The sequence below is a fragment of the Trachypithecus francoisi genome, unplaced genomic scaffold, assembly GCF_009764315.1.
Source record: "Trachypithecus francoisi isolate TF-2019V2 unplaced genomic scaffold, Tfra_2.0 Lachesis_group1, whole genome shotgun sequence".
Taxonomy (NCBI): domain Eukaryota; kingdom Metazoa; phylum Chordata; class Mammalia; order Primates; family Cercopithecidae; genus Trachypithecus; species Trachypithecus francoisi.
Genome location: NW_022681454.1, coordinates 99,578,796 through 99,606,757, shown reverse-complemented (window position 1 = coordinate 99,606,757; position 27,962 = coordinate 99,578,796). Strand labels below are relative to the sequence as shown.

The window sequence follows — 27,962 nt, the reverse complement described above, 5'->3', positions numbered from 1 at the left end:
AGTAAGCTATAAGGTGCTTTTCCACTTTTCACCTTCTACTTGGAATTTACAGTTCTACCTAAACTCCACTAGATGGCAGCACACATATTTATAAAGTGCACGGATGGAGCCACTAAACGCTGAAAGCAGGGAAACTACAAATCCCAGCATGCTTTATTAAGCACTTGACTTTCTTCTTTACAAAGGTCTCAAGCTTGTTGCTCCCACCGGGTTCTGGAGAACGCCATCACCTCGCTGCTTAAAGTAAGATTTCCTAATACTTTTGAAATGAAACTTTAGAAAGCAAAGAGGGGAGGTTTAATTTTTAGATGTTGTTTTGTTCTGCACGTTGCCTATTCAAAATTTATCTTAGCAGTTGGATCAGCGTAAAGATGGGTTTTTAATGAGCCTGAAACTCTGTCGTATGTATGTATTATAAAGTAGCCCAAGAAAAAAGGATTCTTACGGCATCCTAAGTGAACATTTTTCTTCCTGGCTCTTGAAAACAATGACTTCCTGAATATGCTGTTTGTGTGTCTGCTAATCAAAAATCAACATTTTGATTCCAACTTTTGGACTAAGGAAGCCAACGTGTATGGTTTTCACATTGGATATATTGAGAGATGCCTTGATTTACCATTTCAGGCCATGTTTGCACTCGTTTTCTCAAATAAATCTGTTTTAGTTTGGGATTACAGTTTATTAAATGTTAAGGCTTTGACCCCAAAATCTGGTCCCAGAAAGGCAGGAAGGCCAGCTAAGAGGAGGTTTTCAGAGTGCGTAGAAAGGCTGCTCTGTGCTTCAGCAATGGTTCTGGAAATGCTTCTTCCGGTGTCAAAGATTCCTAGCAAAACCTTTGACTGGAGGTTTTACAGGGCCATACACCCAATATCACTAATGACAGTGTTGTAAAATAGTTTTTTGTACACCATGCTTAGGATTCAAGGAGGGTAAAGATAAAGTATATCTTTCTGAAGTATGTCATTCCATGTTGAAAGCGAAAGTTTCTCTTTTGTGTAAGAAGAAAAAAAGCAAAAATTCATTGCATCAAAGTAGGTCAGGCACTGTTAAAGCCCAGCTTCCCCATTGCCTAAAAAATGCGGACAAACTCAGAGGAAATCAGTGAGTTGTCAGCTGATCCCTGGAGCCAGTTCTTACATAATTGTGTTAGTCTGCTTTTCCAAGAAGCAGACTCCAAGATAGAATTAAATATGCCTGGATTTTATTAGGGGAAATGCTGGTGTGAGAGAGAATGAGTAGAGAACTAGGTAAGGCTGTGAGAGCCATCAGACCTCGATGCAAGTCCACCTGTGAGGGAGGACGAGCAGGAAGCCAGCTTGAGTGGAAGTATCCCAGACAGCTGTGCAGTCTAAGAGACCTTCAGCAAGGTAGTAAGGAGCTTCTCCAGCCAGTCATCCGTTGGGGAGGAGCTCTATGTCTCCCAGAAATGGGTCTGCCTTAGTAAGCATGCATGCTCAGGCACTGCCTTGTAATGGCCCCAAGAAGGTGGCCTAAGCACAAGCGCAGAGATGCAGCAGCAGCTGCGCTTCATTGTCCATTACTTCCTGGGGTCAGCAGTCTGCAAGGCACAGGCTTATGGTGCCACAGTGAGGATTTAGAGAGGCCCTCAGGGCTTTGAGTACCATGAGACAATTCCATGAGATCTTCCCTTGGACCTGCAACAAGAAGGCCTAGGTTTGAATTCATAGCTGTAAAACACTTGGCAAATCTCCTTTCTTTGAAATTAGCCCCATTGGTGATCAGGCCCTGCCTCTTATCTCTGAAACACTTCTGCAATCCACATATCTCTCCATCCCTGCTATTTTCTCCAGCCTGCTATTTCACCAGCAACCCCCTAGATAACCCTAGAAGCCTCCTAATGGCACACCATGCTCCTGCCCAGGTATGTTCTCCACAGCAGTCCTTCCAAAATACGAATCTGATCACGTCACACCCTTTCTATAAATCCTTCAGTGGCTGTTGCCTATAGGAGTAGACAAGGAGTAACCTGCCCTTCACCATGTGGACATTGGACCAAGTGTAGAGGTTTGAAATGGAAGAGCATATTGGGTATTAAAAAAAAAGAAAAGAAAAAAAGTTTGGCTAAAGAGAGAACTGTGATAAGTTCAAAGAGAATGGACTAGATAATAGAAGCCCTCCAGGCAAGGCTATCGACCTGTACAAAATCAGGCAGATAATGGAGCAGAGTGATTGTGTAGGCTAGTTGTGCATGTATTGTAAGTTGGTTCATCAACACCATCCAACTCACTTTCCCCTGTTCCTCACTTTATCGAAGCTGAAAACAAAAGTCCCAACTTCCCAACCTCTTTGCAGCTAGGAGTGGCCAAGTAGCATAGATCTGGCAAATGAACTGCAGGTGGGAATTTCTAAGAAGGTTTCCTTCTTAAGTAGAAAGGTGAGGCCTCTCTGAAAGCCTTTTGACTTCTGTTCCTCCCTTTCTTTTTGCCTGAAATGTGGATATGATGCCTTGGACAAAGCAGCCACTTTGTGAGTTCATATGAGGTCAGAGGCACACATTAATGACAGAACCCGGCAAGACTTTGAGCTTGTGTCCTTGAAGACAGCCTCTTTTGATGGTCATTTGACTCTTCTCCACTCCCAGCCTCACCACTAGCTCCTTCTGTCACCTTGTGATCTACAATCCAAGCACTAGCGAAATATCTCATGCACATAAGCCCTGTGTCGGTGTTTCTCAATCTTTTAGAAATTACTGATTATGCCTGTTAATGTGTTACTACTGCAAGCTTAAACCTTATAAGAGGATCAGCAGCATTGTGGGCTGGACTGTTCCCAGAGCAAAAGAGTCAGGAAGTCTTAGTTCTGGCTTTCCCATTGACTGGCTCTGTGACATTGGGCAGGTTTCAGCAGTTTCCCCTTCTGTAAAATGGGAGTATTGGATGTGATTTGATTTTTCCATCCTTTTTGTTCAATGAATATCTGAGACCAACTATGAAATCTTTTCAAGAGACAATAAAAAAAACCATAAGCAATTGATAGTGCAAACCTCAACAAGTTTATGGAAGAGAAATAAAAAAGCAGCCCTGAGTATTAAGGACACAAATAATGCCAGAGTAATGTGTGCAGGGGTCATGGAGAGAATGATGGTGGTAGTGAATAATGTCAGCACCAGAGGCTGTCCTCTCCAGGTACTGAAGGGTGAGGTAGGTTAAAGTGCAATGTCTGGGCTGGGTGCGGTGGCTCACGCCTGGAATCCCAGCACTCTGGAAGGCCGAGGTGGGTGGATCGCCTGAGGTCAGGAGTTTGACACCAGTCTGACCAACATGGTGAAACCCCGTCTTTATAAAAAATACAGAAATTGGCTGGGCGTGGTGGCAGGCATCTGTAATCCCAGCTACTCAGGAGGCTGAGGCAGGAGAATTGCTTGAACCTGAGAGGCAGAGGTTGCAGTGAGCTGAGATCACGCCATTACACTCCAGCCTGGGTGACAAGAGCGGAACTCCATCTCAAAAAAAAAAAAAAAAAAAGGCCAATGTCTGTCACCAGTCATCACTTCAGTGGGTTATGCTAAATGTGTTTGATATACAAAGCTATGTATGTAGAGGAAACATTCTGGGAGAATTCAGATGATGGGACTACTTGCACAGAGGTGCTGTCTTCAAGTTCCTGAAGGAACTCACTAAATTATTCTTAAAAGAACACACTGAAATATTCATTCTAGATGTTACTGCCTGCTCAAGACCATGTTCTACAGTATAACCCATTAAACACACATGTCTTTAGATTAAACCACAGGTTCCATTATGGGTCGACTTGATGGGAAAGTCATCATCCTGACAGCCGCTGCTCAGGGGATTGGCCAAGCAGCTGCCTTAGTAAGTTATAAGTTACTATCTTTGTTGTTTGCCTACTAACTCTTGACATACTGAATTATGTGGACTGATGCTATGGTTGTTTACTTCTGCTCTGCTTTTTTGTTTTACTTTTGTGCTTATGCTGTCTTAAGTTATAAAAATAAACAAATAAATAAATAGTTCCCTACTCCTGACCCCAGGCAGATAAAGGAATGAATACCTCATGTTTAGTACTTGACATCACTGATAACTCTGAGAAATTTCTCTACTTCAGTTTCTCTGCATCATAATAAATTTGCTATAGACAGCCAACAGGGTTACACAGCTTTCTGAAATTGTGTCAGTTTAGATATGTGACTCCAGAGTTATAAGACAGGTTACCTTTGTCTCCTGATTTATATCAATTTCTGTCACATTATGTACCCCACTTGAGCTAATATTGTACCTTAAGTATAATGGCAGGGTATCGTTTGACATTTATGAAAGCACTAGCATACTCTTGGTAGGAAAAGTGTTGAAACAACCAATTCTTATCTTATTATCTGGAGTTTAGTAACTCAAACTCAGAAATGATATAGTCTCATTAGAGAAGATCAGTATTTTGAGAGTATTAAAAACAGCTGTCATTTTTTTAAAAACGTTATTTTGTTTGATACTACTTAAAGGAACTAAGATGACAGGCACAATGTATGTCACATTGTTCTAATTAATGATAAAAATAATAACAATGGAGAAGGGGTAAGAGTAGATAGTTTGAAATTCTAGCTATCTTATGGGGAAAAGAACAATGAAAATAAGATAAAGGAGAAAAAGACCACATGATGTTCCATTCACTAGCACAGTTTATTCAAGTAAACAAAGGATGTATTTGTACTTTGTGTCTACTAGGCTTTTGCAAGAGAAGGTGCCAAAGTCATAGCCACAGACATTAATGAGTCCAAGCTTCAGGAACTGGAAAAGTACCCGGGTAAGCAACTCAGCAGCTTGAACTTGGGATTCAGTGTCTGCAAGGTATTATAAAGCATGGCACTCACATGTTGTAACAAAATTCCTTAGCTACTGAGCTCCACTGCCCTGCTTTTTAGATTCTCACACTCTGATATGAAATCTATATTTTGTGAACCTACAGACAAAAATCTGTGTACTTACATGCATAAAAAAAATTTGAGGACGAATAATTTAAAAATCCTTTATTTAGCCAACACATTGAGGGATTCAGTTCCTAATTACAAACTTACATGTGAAAATTGTGAAAATTTACTAGTTGTTAGGTTAACTTTTGATGAAGCTTTTCACTTCTGTGCCCTCCTCCTCTAGGATAGCCCTGTCCAATAGTAACATGATGTGAGCCGCATGTGTAATTTTAAATTTTCTAGTATCCACATTAAAAAAGTAAAAAGAAACAAGTGAAAGTTAATTTAATACTATATTTTATTTTATCCAATATATCTAAAATAGAATCTCAACATGCACTCAAGTTAAAAAATTAATGGAACATTTTAATTTTTTCTTACTAAATTTTTATTTACATTATTAGAAGTTTCTTACAAATTTCAGTCATTAGTTTTCTTTGCAGCTTTTCTCTTAATTTTCTCTTCTTTGAGGTATAATTGAGAAATAAAAATTGCATATATTCAAGATGTTCAACATGTTTTCATATGTTATAAAATACCTTGTGAAATGATTATTACAGTCAAGCTAATTAACATAGCCATTACCTCATTTAGTTACCTCTGTGTGTGTGTGTGCTGAGAATATGTAGGATCTACCCTCTTAGCAAATTTTGAGTATACAGTACATTCTTAATAACTATAGTCACTGTACTGTACATTAAGTCTTATAACTGCAAGAGTGTACCCTTTGACCAACATCTCAATATTTTCATACTAAATCTTTAAAATTCATGTGTATTTTATACTTACAGCACATTTCATTTCAGACTGGCTGCATTTCAAGTGCTCAGTAGCCACATGTGGCTGGTAGTTACCGTACTGGAGAAAGCTTAGCCCTAAAATCACACATCATCATGAGAAATCCTAAGAGATTCCCCAGATTATTAGGTGTGCACCACCACTTCTTCACCCCACTGAACCAAATTCCAACATCAAGGGATTTTAATTACAGTTTACTTACCCAAAGACATCAGAACAGAGAACCTATTTGAAAGTTAACCCTTCCAGCAAAATACAACAGGTTACATAATCAAACAGCAATTAGTTCCCTGAATTAGTTAATCGAATTGGAATATGTTGAATTATAATCCCAACAAGTCAAAGGAAAGCCGCTGCACTGGGAAAGCACAGAGATAAGGAAGTGTTTCTGAAACAAAATTTCAATCTTCCCTTTCTTTGTTAATCTTTTCTTTCTATATTCCCCCAAAATAAACCATATACATATTATTTATAATATATATTATAAATTATAAAATATAATACAAATTATAAATAATTATATATACATATTATACATATATTACATATACGTATACATATTAACACATTGTATATATTATAAATTATATTACTATATATTATAATATATTATGCACATTATAAATAATATGTGTATATATTTATAATGATGACTGCTGCTTTTGTTAGACATTCTTCAGAGTTTCTCAGTAACTAGTAGACTGTGTATCTCTCAGGCTCCAGCCATGCCAGATCTCTCATGTCTAGCCTTCAAGTGTGTCATCCCTTCTTCTGACCCCCTCATTTCTTCTCCTTGCAGTTTAGTCCAGAAATACATGTATTTGACTGGATACCTTTGAATAACAGAGTCATTTCTAATAAATAATGGAAATGATATAAAGGGGAAGCTCACAAATAGAAACAGTCTCTTATTCCAGAACCCTTGCTCTTTTCCACCCCTCACTCAGACAAAATTCTGCATTACTGTATAGGTACCAGCAACCTAGTCTCTGGCAGGGGAAGGATAGGCTCAAATGAGCCCACTTTCAGTTATTACTGCTGGCTTACTGAGAAATATCTAATGTACACCAGTCATACTTTACTATAAAGCCTTTACTCAGAAAGGACCATTATTATTCAACTTGGAAAATGGACAGAGGGGAAGGAAGAGGGATGGATAGGTTATTGGAGGAGTCCAAATGGGACTTTATGTTTACTAATGAGACTCTGAAGATTCTTAAGACCCTGGTAAGAAAGTCAGCAATCTATGAAGCCTAGCTGGATAGATATTGCAATGTTCACACTTCACACTTCAAAACAGCTAAACCTTCGAGGCTAAATACTTTTAGGAATAGTGCCTCTTGTTTTATTTTTCAGGCATTCAAACTCGTGTCCTTGATGTCACAAAGAAGAAACAAATTGATCAGTTTGCCAATGAAGTTGAGAGACTTGATGTTCTCTTTAATGTTGCTGGGTAATGCCTAACTTTTTAATTTCACTTTCCTTACAGAAAGTTTTCTATGACTTTCATTCAAAGAATTTTGACAATATGGCAAAATCATTCATATATAGTCTTCCTCATATAAGGGTGTATTCATATAAGAATACACCCAGAAACATGAAAAAATAGTTAGCAAAGTTAGTTTTTAAGCATCTATTAAATTTTCAGGCATGTAGGGGATGTAGAAATATATCATGTTGTTCCTGCTGTCATGAAACTGACATTCTGATTGAACTGGCAGAACTTTGGTACATGGAAGTCACAGCCAACAATATTTTATAATTAATTACGTAATTTGGGTCCAGAGGACCAAATCAGCAAGGGTTCCAATGTTGAGGAAGCTTCTGTCAGAAAATGTAACTTGCAAAACAGTGAAGGATACTTTAAGGGTTTGTTTTGTTCTGCCTTAACATCTCTCGTACAACAAACTAACATCTCTCAATATGTTAGAATACTAGCAATATCATGTTGCTGTTCTGAGATGTTGAGACACTTGTTTTCCTTGCAGTTTTGATTTCCCTTGAGAATTCTAAATCTGTGCCATCTGAGGGCACTGTTGCTCTTGAAATAGGAATCAAATAGGCAAATAGGGCAGATGTTTTTTTTTTTTTTCTCTCTCTCTCTCTCTCTCTTGTTTTTTTTTGGGGGGGTGGAGTTTGTTTTGTTTTCTTTTTGAGACAGGGTTTGTCTGGATTCCCCAGGCTGGAGGGCAGTGGAATGATCATAGCTCACTGCACCCTAGAACTCCTGGGCTCAAGTGGTCCTCCTGCCTCAGCCTTCAAAGTAGCCGAGGCTGCAGGTGTGTGTTTTTTTTTTTTTTTTTTTTTGCTCTTTTTTTTTTTTTTTATTATACTTTAAGTTCTAGGGTACATGTGCATGACGTTTATATCATGTATAACTCCCCAATGCAATCCCTCCCTCCTCCCCCCTCCCCATGATAGGCCCCAGTGTGTGATGTTCCCCTTCCCGACTCCAAGTGATCTCATTGTTCAGTTCCCACCTATGAGTGAGAACATGCGGTGTTTGGTTTCTCTTCTTGTGATAGTTTGCTAAGAATGATGGTTTCCAGCTGCATCCATGTCCCTACAAAGGACGCAAACTCATCCTTTTTGATGGCTGCATAGTATTCCATGGTGTATATGTGCCACATTTTCTTAATCCAGTCTGTCACAGATGGACATTTGGGTTGATTCCAAGTCTTTGCTATTGTGAATAGTGCCGCAATAAACATACGTGTGCATGTGTCTTTGTAGTAGAGTAATTTATAATCCTTTGGGTATATACCCAGTAGTGGGATGGCTGGGTCATATGGTACATCTAGTTCTAGATCCTTGAGGAATCGCCATACTGTTTTCCATAATGGTTGAACTAGTTTACAATCCCACCAACAGTGTAAAAGTGTTCCTATTTCTCCACATCCTCTCCAACACCTGTTGTTCCTGACTTCTTAATGATTGCCATTCTAACTGGTGTGAGATGGTATCTCATTGTGGTTTTGATTTGCATTTCTCTGATGGCGAGTGATGATGAGCATTTTTTCATGTGTCTGTTGGCGTATGGATGTTTTCTTTTGAGAAATGTCTGTTCATATCCTTTCCCCACTTTTTGATGGGGTTGTTTGTTTTTTTTCTTGTATATTGTTTGAGTTCTTTGTAGATTCTGGATATTAGCCCTTTGTCAGATGAGTAGGTTGCAAAAATTTTCTCCCATTCTGTAGGTTGCCTGTTCACTCTGATGGTAGTTTCTTTAGCTGTGCAAAAGCTCTTTAGTTTAATTAGATCCCATGTGTCAATTTTTGCTTTTGCTGCCGTTGCTTTTGGTGTTTTAGACATGAAGTCCTTGCCCATGCCTATGTCCTGAATGGTACTACCTAGATTTTCTTCTAGGGTTTTTATGGTATTAGGTCTAACATTTAAGTCTCTAATCCATCTTGAATTATTTTCGTATAAGGGGTAAGGAAAGGATCCAGTTTCAGCTTTCTACTTATGGCTAGCCAATTTTCCCAGCACCATTTATTAAATAGGGAATCCTTTCCCCATTTCTTGTTTCTCTCAGGTTTGTCAAAGATCAGATGGCTGTAGATGTGTGGTATTATTTCTGAGGACTCTGTTCTGTTCCATTGGTCTATATCTCTGTTGTGGTACCAGTACCATGCTGTTTTGGTTACTGTAGCCTTGTAGTATAGTTTGAAGTCAGGTAACGTGACGCCTCCAGCTTTGTCCTTTTGACTTAGGATTGTCTTGGCAATGCGGGCTCTTTTTTGGTTCCATATGAACTTTAAAGCAGTTTTTTCCAATTCTGTGAAGAAAGTCATTGGTAGCTTGATGGGGATGGCATTGAATCTAAAAATAACCTTGGGTAGTATGGCCATTTTCACGATATTGATTCTTCCTATCCATGAGCATGGTATGTTCTTCCATTTGTTTGTGTCCTCTTTTATTTCACTGAGCAGTGGTTTGTAGTTCTCCTTGAAGAGGTCCTTGACATCCCTTGTAAGTTGGATTCCTAGGTATTTTATTCTCTTTGAAGCAATTGTGAATGGAAGTTCATTCCTGATTTGGCTCTCTGCTTGTCTGTTACTGGTGTATAAGAATGCTTGTGATTTTTGCACATTATTTTGTATCCTGAGACTTTGCTGAAGTTGCTTATCAGCTTAAGGAGATTTTGGGCTGAGACGATGGGGTTTTCTAAATATACAATCATGTCATCTGCAAACAGGGACAATTTGACTTCTTCTTTTCCTAACTGGATACCCTTGATTTCTTTCTCTTGCCTGATTGCCCTAGCCAGAACTTCCAACACTATGTTGAATAGGAGTGGTGAGAGAGGGCATCCCTGTCTTGTGCCAGTTTTCAAAGGGAATTTTTCCAGTTTTTGCCCATTCAGTATGATATTAGCTGTGGGTTTGTCATAAATAGCTCTTATTATTTTGAGGTACGTTCCATCAATACCGAATTTATTGAGCGTTTTTAGCATGAAGGGCTGTTGAATTTTGTCAAAAGCCTTTTCTGCATCTATTGAGATAATCATGTGGTTCTTGTCCTTGGTTCTGTTTATATGCTGGATTACGTTTATTGATTTGCGAATGTTGAACCAGCCTTGCATCCCAGGGATGAAGCCCACTTGATCATGGTGGATAAGCTTTTTGATGTGCTGCTGAAACCGGTTTGCCAGTATTTTATTGAGGATTTTTGCATCGATGTTCATCAGGGCTATTGGTCTAAAATTCTCTTTTTTTGTTGTGTCTCTGCCAGGCTTTGGTATCAGGATGATGTTGGCCTCATAAAAAGAGTTAGGGAGGATTCCCTCTTTTTCTATTGATTGGAATAGTTTCAGAAGGAATGGTACCAGCTCCTCCTTGTACCTCTGGTAGAATTCAGCTGTGAATCCATCTGGTCCTGGACTTTTTTGGTGGGTAGGCTATTAATGTTGCCTCAATTTCAGAGCCTGCTATTGGTCTATTCAGGGATTCAACTCTTCCTGGTTTAGTCTTGGAGAGTGTAAGTGTCCAGGAAATTATCCATTTCTTCTAGATTTTCTAGTTGATTTGCGTAGAGGCATTTATAGTATTCTCTGATGGTTGTTTGTATTTCTGTGGGGTCGGTGGTGATATCCCCTTTATCATTTTTTATTGCATCTATTTGATTCCTCTCTCTTTTCTTCTTTATTAGTCTAGCTAGCAGTCTGTCAATTTTGTTGATCTTTTCAAAAAACCAACTCCTGGATTCATTGATTTTTTGGAGGGTTTTTTGTGTCTCTATCTCCTTCAGTTCTGCTCTGATCTTAGTTATTTCTTGCCTTCTGCTAGCTTTTGAATGTGTTTGCTCTTGCCTCTCTAGTTCTTTTAATTGTGATGTTAGAGTGTCAATTTTAGATCTCTCCTGCTTTCTCTTGTGGGCATTTAGTGCTATAAATTTCCCTCTACACACTGCTTTAAATGTGTCCCAGAGATTCTGGTATGTTGTATCTTTGTTCTCATTGGTTTCAAAGAATCTTTATTTCTGCCTTCATTTCGTTATGTACCCAGTAGTCATTCAGGAGCAGGTTGTTCAGTTTCCATGTAGTTGAGCGGTTTGGATTGAGTTTCTTAGTCCTGAGTTCTAATTTGATTGCACTGTGGTCTGAGAGACAGTTTGTTATAATTTCTGTTCTTGTACATTTGCTGAGGAGTGCTTTACTTCCAATTATGTGGTCAATTTTGGAATAAGTGCGATGTGGTGCTGAGAAGAATGTATACTCTGTTGATTTGGGGTGGAGAGTTCTATAGATGTCTATTAGGTCCGCTTGGTGCAGAGATGAGTTCAATTCCTGGATATCCTTGTTAACTTTCTGTCTCGTTGATCTGTCTAATGTTGACAGTGGAGTGTTGAAGTCTCCCATTATTATTGTATGGGAGTCTAAGTCTCTTTGTAGGTCTCTAAGGACTTGCTTTATGAATCTGGTGCTCCTGTATTGGGTGCATAGATATTTAGGAGAGTTAGCTCTTCCTGTTGAATTGATCCCTTTACCATTATGTAATGGCCTTCTTTGTCTCTTTTGATCTTTGATGGTTTAAAGTCTGTTTTATCAGAGACTAGGATTGCAACCCCTGCTTTTTTTTGTTCTCCATTTGCTTGGTAGATCTTCCTCCATCCCTTTATTTTGAGCCTATGTATGTCTCTGCATGTGAGATGGGTCTCCTGAATACAGCAGACTGATGGGTCTTGACTCTTTATCCAGTTTGCCAGTCTGTGTCTTTTAATTGGAGCATTTAGTCCATTGACATTTAAGGTTAATATTGTTATGTGTGAACTTGATCCTGTCATTATGATATTAACTGGTTATTTTGCTCGTTAGTTGATGCAGTTTCTTCCTAGCCTCGATGGTCTTTACATTTTGGCATGTTTTGCAATGGCTGGTACCGGTTGCTCCTTTCCATGTTTAGGGCTTCCTTCAGGGTCTCTTGTAAGGCAGGCCTGGTGGTGACAAAATCTCTAAGCATTTGCTTATCTGTAAAGGATTTTATTTCTCCTTCACTGATGAAACTTAGTTTGGCTGGATATGAAATTCTGGGTTTAAAATTCCTTTCTTTAAGAGCGTTGAATATTGGCCCCCACTCTCTTCTGGCTTGTAGAGTTTCTGCCGAGAGATCTGCTGTTATTCTGATGGGCTTCCCTTTGTGGGTAACCCGACCTTTCTCTCTGGCTGCCCTTAAGATTTTTTCCTTCATTTCAACTTTGGTGAATCTGGCAATTATGTGTCTTGGAGTTGCTCTTCTGGAGGAGTATCTTTGTGGCGTTCTCTGTATTTCCTGAATTTGAATGTTGGCCTGCCCTACTAGGTTGGGGAAGTTCTCCTGGATGATATCCTGAAGAGTGTTTTCCAAGTTGGTTCCATTTTCCCCCTCACTTTCAGGCACCCCAATCAGACGTAGATTTGGTCTTTTTACATAATCCCATACTTCTTGCAGGCTTTGTTCATTTCTTTTTCTTCTTTTTTCTTTTGGTTTCTCTTCTCACTTCATTTCATTCATTTGATCCTCAATCGCTGATACTCTTTCTTCCAGTTGATCGAGTCGGTTACTGAAGCTTGTGCATTTGTCACGTATTTCTCGTGTCATGGTTTTCATCTCTGTCATTTCGTTTATGATCTTCTCTGCATTAATTAGTCTAGCTGTCAATTCTTCCACTCTTTTTTCAAGATTTTTAGTTTCTTTGCGCTGGGTACGTAATTCCTCCTTTAGCTCTGAGAGGTTTGATGGACTGAAGCCTTCTTCTCTCATCTCGTCAAAGTCATTCTCTGACCAGCTTTGATCCGTTGCTGGCGATGGGCTGCGCTCCTTTGCAGGGGGAGATGCGCTCTTTTTTTTGAATTTCCAGCTTTTCTGCCCTGCTTCTTCCCATCTTTGTGGTTTTATCTGTCTCTGGTCTTTGATGATGGTGACGTACTGATGGGGTTTTGGTATAGGTGTCCTTCCTGTTTGATAGTTTTCCGTCTGACAGTCAGAAGGACTGTCTGTTGGTCTGTTGGAGATTGCTTGAGGTCCACTCCAGACCCTGTTTGCCTGGGTATCAGCAGCAGAGGTTGCCGAAGATAGAATATTGCTGAACAGCGAGTGTACCTGTCTGATTCTTTCTTTGGAAATTTCCTCTCAGGGGTGACTCCACCCTGTGAGATGTGGGGTGTCAGACTGCCCCTAGTGGGGGATGTCTCCCAGCTAGGCTACTCAGGGGTCAGGGACCCACCTGAGCAGGCAGTCTGTCCGTTCTCAGATCTCAACCTCCACGTTAGGAGATCCACGGCTCTCCCTAAAGCTGTCAGACAGAGTCGTTCGCATCTGCACCGGCCCCGCTCTTTCCCCTGTTGGACTGCAGCTGTGCGCTGTCCGCAGAGGTAGAGTCTGCAGAGACAGGCAGGCTTCCTTGAGCTGCTGTGAGCTCCACCCAGTTCGAGCTTCCCAGCGGCTTTGTTTACCTACTTAAGCCTCAGCAATGGCGGGCGCCCCTCCCCCAGCCTCGCTGCTGCCTTGCGGATAGATCGCCGCAGACGGCTGTGTTAGCAGTGAGGAGGCTCCGTGGGCGTGGGACCCTCCCGGCCAGGTGTGGGATATATTCTCCTGGTGTGCCTGTTTCCTTAAGCGCAGTATTGGGGTGGGAGTTACCCGATTTTCCAGGTGTTGTGTGTCTCAGTTCCCCTGGCTAGGAAAAGGGATTCCTTCCCCCTTGCGCTTCCAGGTGAGGCGATGCCTCGCCCTGCTTCAGCTCACGCTGGTCAGGCTGCAGCAGCTGACCAGCACCGATTGTCCGGCACTCCCTAGAGAGATGACCCCAGTACCTCAGTTGAAAATGCAGAAATCACCGGTCTTCTGTGTCGCTCGCGCTGGGAGTTGGAGACTGGAGCTGTTCCTATTCGGCCATCTTGCTCTGTTGTTTGCTTTTAATGGCATTGATGTTTCCAGCACAATTAGCATAAAGCTTCTTATGTTCAGTGACCGTACTTTTGTTTGGAAAACAAGAAGGATCTTGTTTTCAGATGACTTTTCTAGCTTAAGTTGTCAGGATTCTTACTAATGTGATATACTAAGTGGTACTATGTTTGAATTGTTTAGTCTTGATAAGGGAAAGAGACAGTGGTCTAAGTCACTAAGTGACAATTGGAAATAATCAGCAAATGGAATAGAAAAATTTTAATGGCAGTTATTCCTCCATTGTTTAATCACTCTTCTAGTTTTGTCCATCATGGAACAGTCCTGGATTGTGGGGAGAAAGACTGGGACTTCTCGATGAATCTCAATGTGCGCAGCATGTACCTGATGATCAAGGCATTCCTTCCTAAAGTAAGACCACCACCACCACCACCAGGATAAGCACCACCTTAGGTCTCCATACTGGGCACACAGAGGGGATTCCCACATGCACTGAAGAGCGATAACAACTAACATAATGATTAACATGCATTGAACATTGATATCAAGGCATTTCACATAAATTAATCTATTTAACCTCTCAGCTTATCCACTCAAGGAATATTTATTAAGCACTTTCCACACACCAGGCTCCATTCTAGGCACAGAAGACACACAAGTGAACTAAACAAAGTGCCTTCGATAAGGCAGGTTCCATTATTGGGGGTGAGATGGGACAATTAGTAATCAAATAGACACAGAATATGTGGCATGGTTTTAAGTATAATGAAGAGAAAGAAGCTAGGATATCAATGAGGCCTCTCTGGACTCCACTACGAAGGTGAAACTGTCATAGCAGTCCAAAAGAAGTGAGAGAGCTGATCATTCAGGTAGCTTGAGAGAGGATTCCAGGAGAGGTAACAGCAGGGGGCACACAAGACTGGAATAATCCTATGAGGTAGGTACTATTATCTCATCCATTGTTTGGAAGATGAAACTGAGAGTTTAGGCAACTTGCTCAAGGTCACCCAACTAGCACATGGTTAGAACCAAGATTTGAAGCCTGGATGTTGAGCCCCTTTGTGAATTTCAGTTTAGACTCACACTCTCAAGATGGATGTACCCCATTGCTTTTCTCTACCCTGAAACTTCTCCCTTCGCTCTTGTTTTGATCCGAACCACAGTGGTACTGGGCAGGTGAGTGAAAGTGTGTGCTCAAGAGAACGTTCCTCCTGGGCCTGCTTCCCTTGAATTCTCAAGCCTTCACACAATGCATCAATGTTTTAAATTTTATTTTATAAACTAGCATTAAGCACCTCTTGGTATAAATCATTATATAAGGTGCTCTAGGGGAGTATAAATATGAGCAACATACGTCCCTGACTTCAAATGAACTTATAAACAAGTGGTAGCAGACAGCACAGGCTGAGACAATGAAAGGGGTAGACTGGGTACACAGCCAGCTCAACTCAAGGTTATAAATTGAACCTAGTGAAATGCAGAAGAACCACTTTTCCCTTCCATCCCAGCTGGATTTGATGTCCTGTCCATGTCAGGGCAGGAGAAGAGCTTTGTTAATGGCACAGCAGGGCTGATATTCTACTCTGAATATTCAACCTAATGTCAAGAAGGTTCCAGATGAACATTAACAGGAAAATTGGAGAAACTGACTTAGTAATGAAGGAACTTTGAAAAATCTACTTGTTTAGTGCCTAGAAGGGATTTTTGGGTGGGTCCACAGAATGTTGAACTAGCAAATTTTTATGACAGATTTTTTTTTAATGTAAGTTGCTTTTTTAGCCTCTTTGGAGTTTATGAGAATCTATATTATTTGGAACACGAACGTATTTTTGAAGACAGATCCTTTGCATAGGTTACAGGGGTAGACCAGAGTTTATGGTATAGGAGGAAAGCTTAGGTCATTGTGGTTAAGACTATTGCACATGCATGAGACTCATTTGCAAAACCAGGTTCTAAACTGCTTTACAAATTTTAGTAAAGGAAGTAGGTGTGGAGTACAGTGGAGCTGAAATGTACACTTGTGTTAATTTTTAAAATATACAAACATTAACTTGCAAACTAGTGAGTTTGCTTGCGATTTACAACATCTTAACAATGATCCATGTGAGCCAAAAACACAGATTTGCTTAAAAAAATAAAAATCCCAAGAGATGTTAATGGCAGGGATGTGGTATTAGAAGGTTCTAGTGCCACTTGTTTAAAGTGACCCTGACAAAATCGAATCCTGGTCTTGGACTCTGTCATCAGAAGTCCTTAGGTGCAGTCTGCACCCTGCCCCTAATTGGCCATGTGCCATAGAGATGGCACTTGTACCCTCCCAGTACATATTTCTTTTAGCTAAAAAATAAGGATGATAGATTACACAATCACTCCCAGCCATAATTATCTAGGATCCTCTGTATCATTAACTATGACGCACATATCCCAGGTTAGAACTTTCCAGGGGAAGCCAGGGTTTGGAGTCTAGGCAGATCTGGAAAGTCAGCTGGTCAGAACACAGGAACACTCATAGGAAATTTTTGTTCATGGATAGATACACAGGAAAGCATTCCAAGACTGGAAGATCAGTCAAAAGGCAGAGAACAAGTTGAAAATACTTTAAGAAGAGGTCACTGCAGAATCCAAGCTCCACCAGAAGAGAAGATCCATTAGGGCAAAGATTTGGGGATATCTTTGTTATTTGGATTAGTTTGTTTGCTTGCTTCCTGCCTCCCCCTCCCCCACTATATCTTAGAAGAGTTTTTAGCATATAGAGGTGCTCAGCAAACATTTGTCAAATAAATAAATGAATCAAGGTTGTTAGTCCAGCAGGAACCACTGGAGACCCAAGTGGCCAGGTTTCACTAGGGTTAGGGGCTGAGCTCTGGCCAATGGAGACGGAAGGGCTGGGTCAGAGTAAGACTAACTGGATACAGCTCCATGGGCTCTTAAGCGGGTATTTCTACCTCCTACCTTAGCTTCTGAGAGATCAATCCTAGATAGCAGTACTATGTACCAGGCACTTCACTTTATAGTCATGCCTGCCAGAGAGGGTTATTGCATGGGGAGCCAGGGAGAGCCTGACACTATGACAACAGCTCCTGACCTGGACTGGGAAGGCAGCATTGGAACAGGCACTGACTATGGGCTCTAGAAGCAGAGAGGGACCTCGGTTGAATTTGGTTGAATGGACAGTGCAAGTGTTAGGGGACAGCAGTAACATCTCTTAGATGGCTTTATTCTAAGGTTTTGCCTGAGATAATATTGCATTTCTAGAGAGGACTAGAGATTGACTTACTTAATGACCCATCTTTATGTATTAAATTGGAGTATATGTATTCTATATGTATTTTTAATGGGGAATGCTATTTGCTAAACTGGATAAGAAAGAAGAATTTTAAGGCTTACTTTTCAACATCATTGCGCTTGACCAACATTTTTGACACTTTTTATGAGAACCCCATTTCATTATGGTCCTCTTTATTATGTAAAACACACAATTGAGTTAAACATTATTATTTCCCCTGCTGTCTTCTTTAACTTGGTTGGGTTACAATCAGCCTCTCCTTGAATCCACTTAGCCTATTCAGCAAAGTGCCTTGGGGTTACTTTAGATTCTGTTTTTAGGGGTAATTAGAAGCTAAATCTCAGAACAAAGTCAGAAGAATATCCTAAGGAATCAATCATCTTGGCCACACCAATCCTGGATCCATTCAATCATTCACTTTCCCCTTTCCTACACCTCTTTTTCTAAAAGCTGCTCAAGAAACTCATCCCAACAGAAGTCAATTTTTTTCTCTGGCCCTTTATGCTGCCTATTGAGACTTCTATGTGCATGTTATAATTAGTAAAGTTTGAAAACATTTTTAAATTTGTAACAGTTTTCTTTATTATATATTTATTCAGGTAAAGGACAGGGCCCAGCAATCTATGTTTTAAACTAGCACCTCAGGAGATTCTGATTCATCCACATTTATTGACTGCCTACTGTGTACACTGTCTAGGAGGACAAAACAGCCAAAGACCCTCATCTTAATAAATTCACACTTCAGTGGGGGAATTCTGAAGGTGTTCTTAGGAAACATTGCCCTAAATTGGTGCGGCCCGCCCTCCCTGCAGCAACCATCTACCAGGTCCTGCCCATCCTGCCTCAGCCCTCTCCTCCTCAGCTACCCATAGACATTTCTGCAGCTCCACCTTTATCACTCTTTCCTGAACCCTGCATCAGCTTCCACTAGTCTCTGGGCACCAGAGTAATCCTTGTAATCCCTAAGTCTGAACATGCCACTCCTCCTCTGCTTTAAACCCTTCAATGTCACTGCATTGCCTTCAGGGTAAGACCCAGGTTCTAAATTCAGCCCTTCTTGACCTCTGCAGCATCATTACTTCTATACCCTGCATTCCAGCCAGACCCAGCCCCTCCTCCCAGTTCCCGATGGAAACTGTATACCTGTGTACCCACTCCTCAAAACATCCTTTTCTTCTATTTTTCTGACTAATACTCTAGTGTTCAAAATTCAGCCTGTATCCGTCCCCCTCAGGAGGTCCCCTCTGAGTGTTGCCCAGCCTGAACTGCTCCCTTTCTGCCCTCACCCTGCTGTTAGATCTCTGTGGAGGTCTCTGCTGTCGCTGGATGTGGATTATGTCAACCACTAACCAGACTGGTTGCCTCCTGTAGGCAGTAATCTCCTGGACCTAGCACAATACCTGGCCTCAGTAGGTATTAAAAAAATATGTGTTGAATGGAGTAAGTTTCCCAACATCAGTAACACATAATAACAACATTTATTTGCATTTCATTTAAGTCAGCATTCATTCGTAGTCTTGCTGACATTCTTGTACCATGGGAAGGTGGTAATCTCCCTGAGAAATGCCAGTGAGTGCGGTCACATTGCCATCATTTCCCAGCAATAGCTGATGAGGTGTTTTGGGTTCACTGTCAAGACTGCTTAATACTGTTTAATGTGACTAGCTAATACAGTAATTAAATTCATTCTGCAAACCCTAAGAAAATGCAAATCTTTTTAAAAGGTAGTATTTTAGCACATGAAGTGGATTTTTTTTTTTTTGGTATTTGTTTTGTTTTGGCAGATGCTTGCTCAGAAATCTGGCAATATTATCAACATGTCTTCTGTGGCTTCCAGCATCAAAGGTGGGTCTGTCTCCCTCTGAGGACTGCAGTGCTCATACACACACATCATTAAAAGCTCTGCGTTTGGGAACAGGCATAGCAGAGATCATAATTTCAAGTACTGAAATAATTTCAAAAGTGCTTTTTTCAAAATTGGTATTAAGTTCCTTAATCACAGATCTTTTGCTCTAGATGTGAGCCAGTGGTAAAGTTAAATTAAAATGTGGGGGGTTTTTTGCCCTCCCTTTTATTCTTTCTAAGGGATATGGAAATGAACATCAAACTGGGAGAAAGAAACATTTAACATTTAATTAATTTAAAATAGTGTATTGAGCACCAGTATGTGCTCTGCCCCTAAAAGAATTCACAGTCCAAAACTAGGAGCAAGGCAGCAAACATCATCTTCTCCAGTGTGATGATATATAACAGAGGTTTGTACAAAGCGCTGTCAAAATACAGGGAAATAACTGCCTGTGAGTTTGTGGAATGCTTCACAAAGACAGTTGATCTGAGCCATCAGCGAGAAGTCAAGTTGAAGGACAAGGGCAGCAGTGTAAAATGTGGATTATGTCACAATCTGGCATAGTTGGATCTGTGAGTTTAAAATGAAATAGTTACTGCTGAGATAACATTTCTTCTCTTTGCAAGGATACACATATTCAACATACAGAAGAGAGGAATGTAAAGAAGTGCTTAGGTCTCCTGTTTTACTGTTTTGTTTTGTTATTAATCTTTATTTTCTTTGGGAATCTGCCTAAGAGTTATGGCAACTGATGGTGAGAAACTAAGACTACCAATGTTAAATAAGTTCAGAATTTCAATTAAGTCTCAATTAAGTTGTGCCTATACTGATATTATTTCCCTAGATCCAGAAACTGACTATTAAAGGAAAAAAATCTGATATCAATCTTTTTAAAAGGGGAGGAATGTGGGAGAAAGCATGAAAATGGCTACTGGGAAAACTTATTTGTGCTACCTTTCTAAAGGAAAATACATTTTTTATTCCTTCAATTGTTGAACCTTTCCTCCACCCTCAGGAGTTGTGAACAGATGTGTATACAGCACAACCAAGGCAGCCGTGATTGGCCTCACAAAATCTGTGGCTGCAGATTTCATCCAGCAGGGCATCAGGTGCAACTGTGTGTGCCCAGGTGAGTAAGGCACTGCAGGGCTGTGAACTTGGCCTTCTGACACTGTGTTTGCCACCGTGAAAGATATCTATAAAAGTTTATTTGCCACATGTTATATTGTATTCTGGGAAAAAGTTCAGAAAAAGGGGGTGAGGGCTGGGCTTATTAAGATAACAGTATAGTTTTAAGTTGAGATGGAGATCCTAAGCCACTGGGAATGAGCCACAGATGCAAAAGGCTTCAATGTGTTGGACAATTCAGAAGCAAGTGGCTAAGAGACATAGTTGGCCAGGCTTGCTGTTGGGAAGCCGACCAGGGTTGACCTTTTCAGGGGAAAGATGTCAAGGGAAAGATGAAAATAGACCACACTCACAGGACAGCAGGGAAACAGTAAGGGGAGTCTTCCAAAACACAAAGATCCACTAAAATCATTTCAACCACTGAGGTGGCCTATAAAGAAAAAGGAGGCATTAATCTTCCTTTATGCTATAAAAAGGGGGCCAGCAAACCATGGCCTATGGGCCACATCTGGGTCACCACCTGTTTTGTAAGCAAAGTTTTACTGAAACACTTCCACACCCAATTTGCTTATGTTATTGTCTATGGCTGTTTTCATGCTACGAAGGCCGAGTTTAGTATAACAATTGCAACAGATAAAATGACTCTCAAAGTTATAAATATTTTTTATCTGCCTCTTTGCCAAGAAAGGTGTGCCAATCCCTCACACAAAGGAAAGAAGAAAAGCAGAACTTTCATTTTCTTAATAACCATGGGTGTGTCTCATTTTCACAATAACCATAGATGTGTTTATTAAATTGATATGTACTTTTACCCAGTTCTACCAATCTAAAAGGAACATAAGGTATCTAATAAGGATTATGATATTCTTCAAAAAGAAATTATTGCATATCCAGGACCAAGGTTTCCCTCAGTAGTGCACAATTGATATGGGGGATGGTGTGTGAAAGGGAAACATTTCAATATGACCTGGGGACCTTTCAAACCTGAAGGGCATGCCAGAATTTAGGGAAGGAGTTCATGGAGAGAATTGTGGTGTTTAGAAAGTCCCACAGGAGATTCTGATTGAATCTTCAGTTGAAACCCACTGACTTAAAGAGGGAAAACTAAACATCCCCCAAGCTACAGAATTTCAGCGATTGAGATGTTCTGTTTTATTTTTCTTGGAACAGAAATGTAAACATAGGTAATGCTAAGAAAAAGAAGAATACATGAGAGATCATTTCACTGGGTTTTGATGTACATCCTGGTGATACTTGAGTGTAGCTATTCTTGTGCCATTTACCCAGTGGAATAAATGGTAAAATGATTTGGAAAATGTGGTTGGTTCAGCGACTGGACTTATCAGAAGATTGGAAAATATGTTATCAAACTCTTTGGAACAAGGAACTAGCTGTGACTCAGTGAACCGATCACAGAAGAAAACTTGAGGAGGGCTGAGTATGTCTGAGATGCTGCTGATGGTTGTATAGTCACAAATCTCCAGCCAGACTTGTGTAGACCCTGGCATAGTATGTCTGTGCCATGGACACAGCTGAACCCAGTGACATTGGAATCCTCTAAAGGCATGGGCTGGCTCTACAGTTCTTATTTAATAGCCATTAGTACCAGTCATATGTAAGACATGCTGTTCATTTACCTCAGAGGGAGAAAGCTGTTAAAGCTGTAAGGATTCTGAAGAGACTGTTAGTGAAAGCTTGAGGTGCACACTGTTGGTAAAACTGTGGACTTCAAGGAGGCTATTGAGGTAAGTGAGGAAAATATTATTGAAAATTAGATAAAAGAGGATCTTTGTCATACAGTTTCAGAAAGTACATCAACACTGTTGCCTATAGTGTGAAGGCAAAAGATGTTACTAATGAACTGGGTGATCTAGCTAAGGTGATTTCTACCCAGAGTCTTGAAAGTGCTGGCCACTTATAGTAAAATGTGACAAGAGACAGATAACCAACCTACAGAGGGGGTTCCAAAACGGAGTCAGGCTTTCTGATTTTGAAGATTTCCTGCTTCATCAGAAAAAATAGCAAATGATGCTAAAATTAAGAAATGTTTTCTGAACAAAGATCAAATCTATGGTACTCTCAAGAACATGATCTAAGGGTGAAGTATGACTGTAAAACCATTTGTTACCGCCTCGGAAAGATCACATGATTTGCCAGAGTACTCTTTAGTCTGAGAAAAGTGCCCTCTACAGAGAATGTACAGTTTATGTCAGTTAACAAAAAAGTCTGGGTAACTTGCTCTAGGAGACCATAAACTAAGTGGAATTTTAAAATGTTAGTGTTGTTCTTATTTTTCTTTTTTAAAATAAAATAACTTTAAATTATATTAAATTATATTTTTGATTAAAAACTTGAAACTGTGGTTAAAAGTTGGAATTTGAAACAATGAAAATAGGCAAGGTGCTAAGAAAAATTTAGTGCTACCTGAATTGGCAAGGACTGTGGTAGCCATGGGATTGTCCCCAAAGATCCCACAGTGAACTTGACAGCAAAGAATGGTTTTGAGATCACTGAGGCAAACTGGCTCCTTAAGCTGGCAAAGTGCTTGTACAGTTTTATCTACATCTCAGGCTTATTGTGAGAATTAGCTGATATAATATATATATATAAGTATTTAAAATCCATATAGCATCATATAAATGCAATGTGACTAGAATATGTGTCCTTGAGAATGCTGGGTGATTCATCCAGTGTCCCTACATAGTGTCACAAAGAATCATAGTCTGTATTTTTAAAACCATAGAAATGTTATTGAAGAAGTTATAAGCCTATTAAATAAGAGACCTCAGGCAGGCAGATGTAAAGTTGTCATTTTAAGTCAAGGAGAAGAATCTCACTGATTGTTGTATCATATGGAAAGGAAGTTTAGTTGTCGATTTCTTTTTCAGTTTAAGTGAGTAACCAAGCTGAATATCCCCTTTTGATTTAGGAACGGTTGATACCCCATCTCTACAAGAAAGAATACAAGCCAGAGGAAATCCTGAAGAGGTATATCTAGCATTTAAAATGTATTTAAACCTTTGGTTAATAAATACCCTCTTCCATCCCTATAGCAGACAAATTTATAGAGACAGAAAGTGAAATGGTAGTTGCCAGGGGCTTAGAAGGAGGGAAATGAGTAGTTAATGCTTAATGAGTAGAGAGGTTCCATTTTGTAAGATGAAAAGAGCTCTGCCGGGGAAGCTGAGGTTGGGGGATCGCTTGAGCCCAGGAGTTTGAGGTACAACAGTGAGGTATGATCACAACACCGCACTCCAGCCTGGGCAACAGAGCAAGACTCTGTCTCTAAGAAAAAATAATAATAATAAAAATAAGAGTTCTGGAGATGGACACTGGTGATGGTGGCATAACAGTGTAAGTGTACATAACACTATTGAACTACTATACACTTAAAATGGTTAAGACAGTGAATTTTATATTCTGTATACTTTACCACAACTTTTGAAGATAAAAAAAAAGTCTTCATCCTTTAATATTAGCTTTCTGATCTGTCACAATATCTGTGGGTTTTAATATAACACAAACAATTAACTTTGGCGAAAGAATCACCATAACCCTAGCTGATTATTCATCAAGGCAGCAAGCCAGTGGATTCTCTTGCCTTTAACTCCTTGAAGAAGATGCAGGTGAGCAGATACAGCTGCTCCCATCACTGATGTCTGGTATGGTCTCTGGTCATAGGCACGGAATGATTTCCTGAAGAGACAAAAGACGGGAAGATTTGCAACTGCAGAAGAAATAGCCATGCTCTGCGTGTATTTGGCTTCTGATGAAGTAAGCGCTATTCTTCCCAAGGAGTTCATTGTCCTCAATCACATTTGACCACAATTTGCTCATCAAAATAATATCATTTTAGAGAGTTTATGGCATATATATGCTAAGATGCTACATTTATAAGATAGGGATAAGTTCTCATTTAATTTGCTCAAAGAAAGACCAGTTTGATCTGAGCCACTAACTCTTCCTTATTCAGCTTTACATAAAATCTTGCAGCAAACAAAAAGGAGGACTAAAAAAGTTAAAGTGCTCAATTTTCTGAGAGACAGTTCCTTTCAAAAACTATAACTCGGGAAACCCTGATTAAATTCAAGTCAAACAAATGAACCTCTAGGATTTTAAGAGCTTTAAGTGAAATGGGGAGAAGAATAAGCAGATTTGTGTTCAGTGGACACAGAATTGGCATGTGGTGTTTTAGTTTTACTTGTGACTTGTTTGGGAGAATTCCACTGGCTCTTTTTTCTCTATTAATTCTTACTTATGGCCGGGCATGGTGGCTCACGCCTGTAATCCCAGCACTTTGGGAGGTCGAGGCAGGCGGATCACCTGAGTTCAGGAGTTTGAGACCAGCCTGGCCAACATGGTGAAACCCCGTCTCTACTGAAAACAGAAAATAGCCGGGTGTGATGGCAGATGCCAGCTACTCGGGAGGCTAAGGCAGGAGAATCGCTTGAGCCAGGGAGGCAGAGACTGCAGTGAGCCGAGATTGTCCCACTGCACTCCAGCCTGGGCAACAGAGCGAGACTCCATCTCAAAATAAATACATATTTTTAAAAATTCTTACTTGTTTGTCATTGTGTATGGAAATTCCTAATTTAATCTCTTCCACTTTGCATCTGTTTAACAGTTTTTTCCTTAATGGCTATTGTATACTTTTAAATGGCTTAAGATGAAAGCAAAAATGATGTTTATAAGGTATAAAACACAAGAACCTCCTCCTCTGTTTTATGTCTCTGAATACTACGCGAACAAGGAACTGTAATGTGTGAGAAGAGGAAGGAAAGGGGACTAGGTGGAAGTGAGGAGGGAACAACTGATAACTCCTCTTCCCAGTAACTTGGTGCACACCAGATAGTTGGTGAATGTGACAAATACAGGGATTGAAATGTTTCCGTAACAGTGCAGTTTCTTCTCAGAACTTCTCCCAACTATTAACAACAACTGTTAATAGCTGGGGAGATTAATAGACAAATGTTTAAAGGAGAAGCACATGAGCCTTTGTGATTTCTCTGAATCCATATCTTCAGAAGAGCTCATTTGATTTGGGTACTGCTGATAAGCTAAATTACCCTTAGTTAGCCAGAGCTTAGGTTACAAAATATTTGGAAGTGTTCTGGCTTGAAATGTGCTACAAAATACCTTTGGCTTTTTAGAGGTTTCCAGAGGAGTTCATATGCATAACAGAGCTTGCCTTTTAAGAGAACTTGGGGGAGTTGGAGGTATTTCTTTGGTAAAGTGACTAATAACTCCCTAGTTCACCTACTGTATATGATCAGCTTTTATATATTGAACTCTTAAAATTTATTCATTATGATGTCCTTACATCCTCTTCCATTGTTTCAGGCTTTAGATGAATTTAGACTGTTTGAGTTTTTATTATCCATTTTAAGTTAGAAGATTTTTAAACTTCTACCAAAAAGATCACTTCAGCCTTATTTAGAATATGAAAAATTTATGGGAATAAATCAGTAATTATTTTTTAAATCCCTCAGTTTTATAAAGATTTGGATATCTGAAACTAATATAGAATATTTTTATAGCTTAATAGATTATAGTTATTATTATTCATGTAAGTTTTAAAAACACATTTAGTGTGCTTCAGATCCTAGAATTATCCACTTATATTGATCAACTACATACATGTTGTCTTTTTTTTTTAAACTGGTCATTAATATGACCATTTTATGACTGATACACTTATGTTCAAAAGTTTATTGGTGGCATAAAACTTAGCTAGTTTTGAATAGTTCTGAGTTTCAAAATGAAAATGTACTTTTAGTCTATATCCTAATTTGGGGAATGGCTATACATCACCGTTCCTTAATTCGGGGATTCTGAGACCGAATACCTAACAGTGACAGGCGCTTAGACACCAGCCAAAGGCCATTTAGTTCCAGATCACAGGACACTCAGCAGTTCTCAATCAACCAAACGTTAATTTGGATTTCCCTGAATTAAGTGTTTAAGTGAGGTTTCCTGTTAGGACAAGAGTAAATTGTTTAGTTATCCTAGTCATAGGAAAATCTGAAAATACAGCCTGTATCAAACCTGGTTAATTGTTCTGTCTCCTTGTGTTTATCACTGCAGTCTGCTTATGTAACTGGTAACCCTGTCATCATTGATGGAGGCTGGAGCTTGTGATTTTAGGATCTCCGTGGTGGAAAGGAAGGCAGGCCCTTCCTATCCACAGTGAACCTGGTTATGAAGAAAACTCACCAATCATCTCTTTCCTGTTAATCACATGTTAATGAAAATCAGCCCTTTTTAATGATGTCACTGTTTGCAAGAGTCTGATTCTTTCAGTATATTAATCTCTTTGTAATCTCTTCTGAAATAATTGTAAAGAAATAAAAATATTGAACTCATAGCAAGAGAATAGTTTTAAAAATAAATCTCGATTTGTAAGTATCTGTCTTAGTCACTTTGGGCTGCTATAACAAATTACCATAGACTGAGTGTCATACACAATAAACATTTGTTTTTCAGTCCGGAGGCTAGGAAGTGCAAGATCAAGGTGCCAGCACATATGGTATCTGGTTAGGGCCCACTTCCTGGTTTGCTGATGGTCATCTTCTTCTTTTTTTTTTCTTTTTTTTTTTGAGACAGAGTCTCGCTGTCTCCCAGACTGGAGTGCAGTGGCGTGATCTTGGTTCACTGAAAGCTCCGCCTACCCGGTTCAAGCCATTTTCCTGCCTCAGCATAGGAGTAGCTGGGGCTACAGGCACCTGCCACCACGCCCGGCTAATTTTTCTGTATTTTCAGTAGAGACAGGGTTTCACTGTGTTAGCCAGGATGGTCTCAATCTCCTGACCTCGTGATCCTCCCGCCTCCCCACCTCCCAAAGTGCTGAGATTACAGGCGTGAGCCACCGTGCCAGGCCAGGTCATCTTCTTGCTATAGCCTCACATAGCAAGAGCAGAGAAAAAAAGCAAGCTCTTGTCTTTTTATAAGGATACTAATCCTGTTCATGAGGGTGCTACCCTTGTGACCTGATTACCTCCCAAAGGCCCTACCTCTTAATGTATCATATTGGGGGTTAGGATTTCAACACTTGACTCTCGGGTGATACAAATAGCCCTTTGCAGCATATATAATTAAAATGTAAATATGAAGAAAAAAGGAAGCTTATGGGTTTTTGGGGGGGGGTGTTAAGGAAGACGATAGTAATTTCAGGACTAGGCATGGTAGCTCATGCCTATAATTCCTGCAATTTGGGAGGCCAGGGCAGGAGGATCACTTGCTGCCAGGAGTTCAAGACCAGCCTGGTTAACATAGGGAGGCTAAGACAGGAGGATTGCTTGAGCCCAAGAATTTGAGGCTGCAGTGAGTTGTAATCATGCCACTGCACTCCAGGGTGACAGAGCAAGACCCTGTACCTGAATAATAATAATAATAATTTCCACTTTGTTTTTCAATATTCAAATATTTTTATATAATTCTGCATTGTTCTGTATGTAGATCCTAATTTTAAAATTTTACACCATCACAAACGAACAAAGGTAGGAAGGAGTTTGGCTTCAATAACTTACAGTAAAAGGAGTAAAAGAGTTCAGCCTCAAAACTATATTGTTGATCTGT

General features: G+C 39.9%; 1 protein-coding gene across 2 annotated transcripts; it reads left to right on the top strand.

Annotated features, from left to right (window-relative positions):
• The first annotated feature begins 121 nt into the window (after positions 1-121).
• BDH2 (3-hydroxybutyrate dehydrogenase 2) lies at positions 122-26,790 on the top strand. 2 transcript variants are annotated; one of them, XM_033214896.1, is made up of 10 exons: positions 122-243; positions 3,742-3,833; positions 4,701-4,779; positions 7,100-7,196; positions 14,430-14,538; positions 19,198-19,258; positions 20,275-20,388; positions 23,317-23,375; positions 24,069-24,161; positions 26,472-26,790. In XM_033214896.1, the coding sequence occupies exons 2-10, from the start codon at positions 3,762-3,764 to the stop codon at positions 26,523-26,525; spliced, it is 738 nt and encodes a 245-aa protein (XP_033070787.1). In that variant the 5' UTR covers positions 122-243; positions 3,742-3,761; the 3' UTR covers positions 26,526-26,790. The 2 variants fall into 2 exon arrangements, with proteins under 2 accessions (XP_033070787.1, XP_033070788.1); XM_033214897.1 differs by lacking the exon at positions 3,742-3,833 and having other exon boundaries at positions 187-243.
• Positions 26,791-27,962: the final 1,172 nt, after the last annotated feature.